This window comes from Gossypium hirsutum, chromosome A13 (assembly GCF_007990345.1).
Source record: "Gossypium hirsutum isolate 1008001.06 chromosome A13, Gossypium_hirsutum_v2.1, whole genome shotgun sequence".
NCBI lineage: Eukaryota > Viridiplantae > Streptophyta > Magnoliopsida > Malvales > Malvaceae > Gossypium > Gossypium hirsutum.
This window is the reverse complement of record NC_053436.1, coordinates 91330074-91336341: the sequence shown is the minus strand read 5'-3', so window position 1 is coordinate 91336341 and position 6268 is coordinate 91330074. Positions and strand designations below refer to the sequence as shown.

The 6268-nt window shown below is 33.4% G+C and overlaps 1 protein-coding gene across 1 annotated transcript; it reads left to right on the top strand.

Annotated features, from left to right (window-relative positions):
- The first annotated feature begins 5218 nt into the window (after positions 1-5218).
- On the top strand, positions 5219-5852 carry LOC107951368 (photosystem I reaction center subunit V, chloroplastic). Its single transcript, XM_016886394.2, has one exon. It carries the CDS (start codon positions 5219-5221, stop codon positions 5693-5695), a length of 477 nt encoding a protein of 158 aa, XP_016741883.1. The 3' UTR covers positions 5696-5852.
- The last annotated feature ends 416 nt before the right edge of the window (positions 5853-6268 follow it).

The window sequence follows — 6268 nt, the reverse complement described above, 5'->3', positions numbered from 1 at the left end:
GCAGTTAGCAGATACATGGCAAATCCCTGTAAAGAACATTGGAAAGCAGTTCAGTGGATTTTAAGATACTTACGAGGCACTACTGATGTTTGCTTACAATTTGGAAGAACTAAAGATGGAGTCATAGGGTATGTTGATGCTGATTTTGCTGGAGACCCTGATAGAAAAAGATATCTCACAGGTTACGTCTTTACAATTGGAGGTTGTGCAATTAGTTGGAAAGCCACTTTGCAAACTACAGTCGCTTTGTTTACCACTGAAGCTGAGTACATGGCGATTACTGAGGTTTGTAAAGAAGCTATTTGGTTGAAGGGACTATTTAGTGAACTCAATGAAGACCTTCAAATCAGTACAGTATTTTGTGACAGTCAGAGTGCCATCTTTCTTACAAAAGATCAAATGTTTCATGAGAGAACAAAACATATTGATGTTCGGTATCATTTTGTTCGTGATATTATTGCTCGTGGTGATATTGTTGTGAGCAAAATTAGTACTCATGAAAATCCTGCAGATATGATGACTAAGTCACTTCCTATAACCAAGTTTGAGCATTGCTTAGACTTGGTTGGTGTTCATTATTGAAGTTAAACCCTTAAGGGGTTTTATGGAAGAGGTGGAGAACTTGTTAATTAAAAGTTCGCGATGAAGAACTTGTTCATTGAGAATTTGTGTCAAGGTGGAGATTGTTAGCATTAAGTGACCCGAATTCTTATTTAATAAAATACAATGGAAAATAAAATAAAAGTAAAATCCATATAGAACTAGACTTCTTTTATTTTATTTTAGAATAAGGTTTTTAAACCTTATTAAAATCCATCTATTTTATATTGATTAGGATAAGGTGCTTCAATCCTATTAGAATATGGCTTTACAAGCTTATAAATAGACATAGTCTATTCCTCTTGTATTGAATTCAATTTTTCGACATAGTGAATTTTCTTCTCCTCTGGCCGTGGTTTTTTCCCGAAATGGTTTCCACGTAAAATTTGTGTGTTCTTTATTTTTTATTTTATTTTATTTTTCACACATAAAAATCAACTCATTAACGACTATTATTCTTCAGCACCTCTAAATTCAGTTGTGGGAGAAAGAAGAAGAGATACAACGGTTCATTGTATAAATTTTAATGAATTAATACGCACTTTTGTTTATTTATATAATTTTTATGATTTTTTAATTTTTTTACACAACTATAATTTAATATATATATTTATAGTTTCAAAAATAAATAATGAATTTTAAGAATTTTTTATATATTTTTAGAACTTTTAATAATTTTTTCAGAACCCATATTTATAATTAACTTATTGATATTTGTATGAAATTTACCTATCTTTATTACGAAAATATCTATATTTTTTACACATTATTATTCATAGTTAATTATTTTAGTTGCTTAATGAATCATGAATGAAATTTATATATCATAAATATCAATTTAATTATTATATTTGATTGTGCCATTATTATATATCATAATTTTTATTTAAAAATTGCATCAATTAATTATTTAAATATAGAATAATTTTTAATTTTTGAAATGATAAATATTTTATAAGAAGTGGTTCAAAAATTTATAAATTATATATTTTTTATGTTATTAAATATTTTAAATATTAATTTATTAATATTTCTATTGTTAAATTGATGGATAATTTTTATAAATATTCTAAAAAAATAATTGAGAAATTAGGTTAAAACTCTAAAACTTTATTGATCTACGTTATTTTTGGAGAGAGAAAGGAAAACACGTTATACATGGAGCGTTTTCACTGACGCGTTTTTACTTAGGTAAAAATTATTATTATTATTTTCTTGCAATTGGAAATTAAAAGTTTGTAGTTTGATTTTTATCCGTGTTTGAGATAGACAGACATGGTTACAGTTTTAAGGAATGTTTGAATTTACAGTGATGTCGTGGAGCAGGATGGCCTATAAATTTCATCTTTCATGTGAGTATGGAGCGATCACCTAGGAAGCTGGATCGCGTTGCAACTCAAGGTCCCAGTTGACAGTGATTATATAGTTTGGGGTTGAAGTGTAACTAGGACTTCAAGTTTACAAAGGTTATGTTGTCAAGAGATGTAGCAGAAACAGGTAGTAATTGACGGTGGTTATGCGGGCACGTCAAAGAGTTTCTCATCAGAAGAGGATGCTTTAAAAAACTCAAACATAAATATGAGGAAGAAAAATGCAGCGGCGTTTTAGTACAATCAAGTAATACGTCTTATCCACCACCACCAAAGGTGATGACCTCGTTATTATAACCTATGACAGCATTAGGGTGTAACATGTTATACTAACAAGGTCATCGCCTTCGATGGAGATGGACAACACGAATAACTCGATTATACTGGAAGACCCCTTGCATTTTCCGTCATTGCACCTATGTTTGAATTTTATGAAACATGCTCTTCTGACGAGAAGACTCGTCGTCGGGCCTGCATTAGCACCATCAACTACGACCCCATTTATGTGTAATCCTTTGACAACATAACCTTTGTAAATTTGAAGTTTTAATTACACTTTAACCTGATACGGTATAATCATCGTCAACTTGAACCTCGAGTTGCAAAGTGATCCTGGTTTCTTAGGTGATGGCGCCAAACCCACACAGTAGGTGAAATTTGTAGGTTACTGAACTCTGTGACACCACCGTGAACCCAAACACAATTTAAAACTATGACTGCATCTCCCTCAAAGCGAGAGAGAAATAAATCTTTAAACCCGAAAATTTCAACAAGTAAGAAGAAGAGAAAAACAATTTAGCAGAGATTGAGATGTGGTGAGTAGAGGGATGAAGAATGGGCATTTATATAGGGGATGTGGTGGGATATAAATGGAAAAAAATTATCTTAGGAATCTCAGACTGCAGGCTCAGAAAGCAATCAAGCTGGGGTGGTTGAAATGGCCAGAGGGAAAATGCTCCCTACAAGGGCGTTTTCATTTGACATGGCAGTGAAAATGCTTCCTGCAAGGGATGTTTTTCTTTGACATGTTAGATATGTAACTTGAAAACTCGTCCTGTAGGAAGCATTTTCACTGCCATGTCAGATGAAAGCACCCCCTGCAAAGAGTGTTTTCTCTCTGGCCATTTCAACCACAAAACTTTATTTCTTTTGAGCCTTCGAACCTCCAGATTCTCGGGATAAAGTTGATGGAGGAAAATGTAGAAATCACATGTGTGGAAGAGCTAATTAAAACACTAACTTATTCGTTTATTCATTAATTTTTGCTGTAAAGTAAGGTTGAGCATTCAATTAAATCTAGTGAAAAAATTCGAGTTAATCAAGTTGACGAGTCATATTTTATCATCCTAACTCGACTTAAATTTTTTCCGAATTGAGTTGAGTGAAATGAAATTCGAGTCGAATCGAATTGAGTAAAATTGGTTGAGTTAAATTTAAAGATTAAACATGTCAAATTATAATCTTATGCCAGTATAACCAACTCCATATTAGAACACATAAATTTGAAACCATATATATTTGAAAACTTTTTCAAAGCAAAATAAAAAAATACTTAAGTATGATAAACTTGAATTGCTAATTAACTTTGGTCTCTAAAATTATTATTCTACAAAGATTTTAATTTTTTAAACTTTCTTTATATATTTTTTAGAAATTTTTTGAAATTTTTATAATTTTTACACATAAAATTTGTTTTTTAATTATTCGAATTATTCGAGTTATTCGAATTGTAAATTTTAAATTTACAACTTGATTGCATACAAATCAAACTAATTTAATAAATGTGTTTCGTATATTATAAATAAGTGTACATTTTGGATGCAAAACAAAGTATATAAAAAATTACAAAGTTACGAATAATGTAATCATGGGCATCTCGACTGTCTGCCACAATCGAGTGGGCGTCATGCACACCTAGGTTCCGTAGAAACTATTTGATTTGGCTGCTGCTCATCGACTTCGACTTCACCTTGACGTGTACATCGTTTTTGATTGCTAACTTCGTCTCCTTCAATCATGTCTTAGCCACAATTGTGGATCCCCCCGAGTTGAGTTGACGGTTGCAAGGATGACCCACCTCGATAGAACAACGATGCTGGGGGTGTTTGCGACACTATTGACAAGCCACTATATGGTTACAGATAGAAGGTGGAAATTAAAGGTGATATCGAATGCTTCGATGTTGTTGGTGGGATAGACATGTAATAAGGCATAGCCAGTGACGATCGTGCATAATATATCCATGAAGAAGGTGTTGATGCAGAGAATGATGGGCGTGCTATTATGCTTGCATAAAATAAACTGGTGCTGAATGTGTTGATGTAAGGAAAGATTGTGCGTAATGTGGTGGTTGTGTAAAATAAATCGAAATAGAAGCTGATGATTCCAGGAACGAGTGTGCGTGTTGTGATGATTGTAACAAAAAAACTAGGTTAAAAGAAAATATAAATGAACCACATTGATCGGGAGGTTACACGACAATCGAGTCTTTTGATGTAGATGGGGCAAATGTCAATCTCGCCGCGTCTTCATCTCCCGACCTAGGATTGTTGGGCCTTTGTCTTGACCTTCTACAACGACATTTTCTACTCCTTTTTGAAGCCGATAGTAGATACGACTTGCTGTTATGCCTAAACCAATCCATATAATTTATAGATGTTGTCAACTTCAGTGTGAGAAATGGTTTACGCGTTGGCAAGAAATCATACTTACACTCCCACATCTCGATATACTTCTTGTAAAATGTTGGCCAATCTTCCTAGAGTCTCCCTTGTAAGTTAATCTAGTACAGGTCCTTGAGCTTCTGGGGTGGCGATCGAATACGTTGCGTATGCCCAAACGACCGCATAACTAGGTTGGATCTGTACATCTCGAAAGTTGCAAAAATGAATTGAATTGGATCAGATAATTCAATTAGTTGAATCGAGCATCAATCAAATTATTGATATGGTAAGAGATATAAAACTAGTTGATATAAGCGAATTGAATTGAATTTTATAAAATTTTTAAAATTTATTAATAATTTATTTATTTTGAATAGGAAAATTGGTTTAAAAATGGGCTTTGATATAGATTTAGATTTAGATTAGATAAAAGAATGTATGATCCAAAATAACCCAATGAACCAAAGCCAAGTGGACCTAAAAAATCTTCCTCCAATCTCTCATATTTTTATCCCCTCCAGAATTTTATCTTAATTTTCCCATTTTCTCTGAATCTCAATTAATCAACCACACACTCAGGCAGCCATGGCATCAGCCTCAGCTTTGTTAACCCCCATCTTCACCACCACCCTCCAAAACAAACATGGCAGCCGCCACAACATCGCCACTCCATCGTTCCAAGGCCTCAGGCCCCTACGCAAGGCCCCCTCCTCCAAGCTCGCCCCCTTGTCTTGTGGTAGAAAGGTTGGTGGTGTGAAGGCTGAGCTAAGCGCCCCAGTGGTGATAAGCCTAAGCACAGGCCTCTCCCTTTTCTTGGGTCGGTTCGTGTTCTTCAACTTCCAAAGAGAGAACGTGGCGAAGCAAGTGCCTGAGCAAAACGGGTTGACCCATTTCGAAGCGGGTGACACTCGAGCCAAGGAGTATGTTAGCCTCCTGAAATCCAACGATCCGGTGGGATTCAACCTGGTGGATGTTCTGGCTTGGGGATCCCTGGGTCATATTGTTGCTTACTATATCTTGGCCACCTCCAGCAATGGCTATGATCCCAAGTTCTTTAGTTGAACAATCTTGTCCTTAGTTTATGTGTTTATGTTGTACAAGATTATCCCTTTGTAATTTGTATAGTTAAGTTTCTGGGCTACTTTGGAGTGTATGTTAGTTTTCTCGGTTGATAATTTCATCTATATAACTAAATATCCCAATTTAGCAGTTTATTGAAGTAGAAGACTATTTACCAAATAAATTATAACACAATAATCAACCATATGCGTTGAACCACCACGATTTCTTTGGATTTATTTTCTTTCTAAATAAAAAAACTTCCCTACATTTTTGGCAGTTTGAGGCTTTAATTTTCTTGTTTTACGTATTTCATATATAAATTTACTTTAACTCAAATCCCACATAAAAATTTTCATCTAAATTCTTATTTTTAAAATAAATTGTAACTTCTATTGCGGGAAGGAAGATCATGTTTAATAAACCGTTAAAAAAATTTAATTAACTACAAATTAATATTTTTAATCTTATTAAACACATTTGATAACGAAAACTACTAAATTTAATTATTTTTAATAAAAATGTAAAAAATAAATTCAATTATTTATTTTATTTTATTTTATTTAAGATAATATT

Bases quoted from the DNA above. Each gene is read 5' to 3' on its own strand.
- LOC107951368 (XM_016886394.2), top strand. From the start codon at position 5,219: ATGGCATCAGCCTCAGCTTTGTTAACCCCCATCTTCACCACCACCCTC.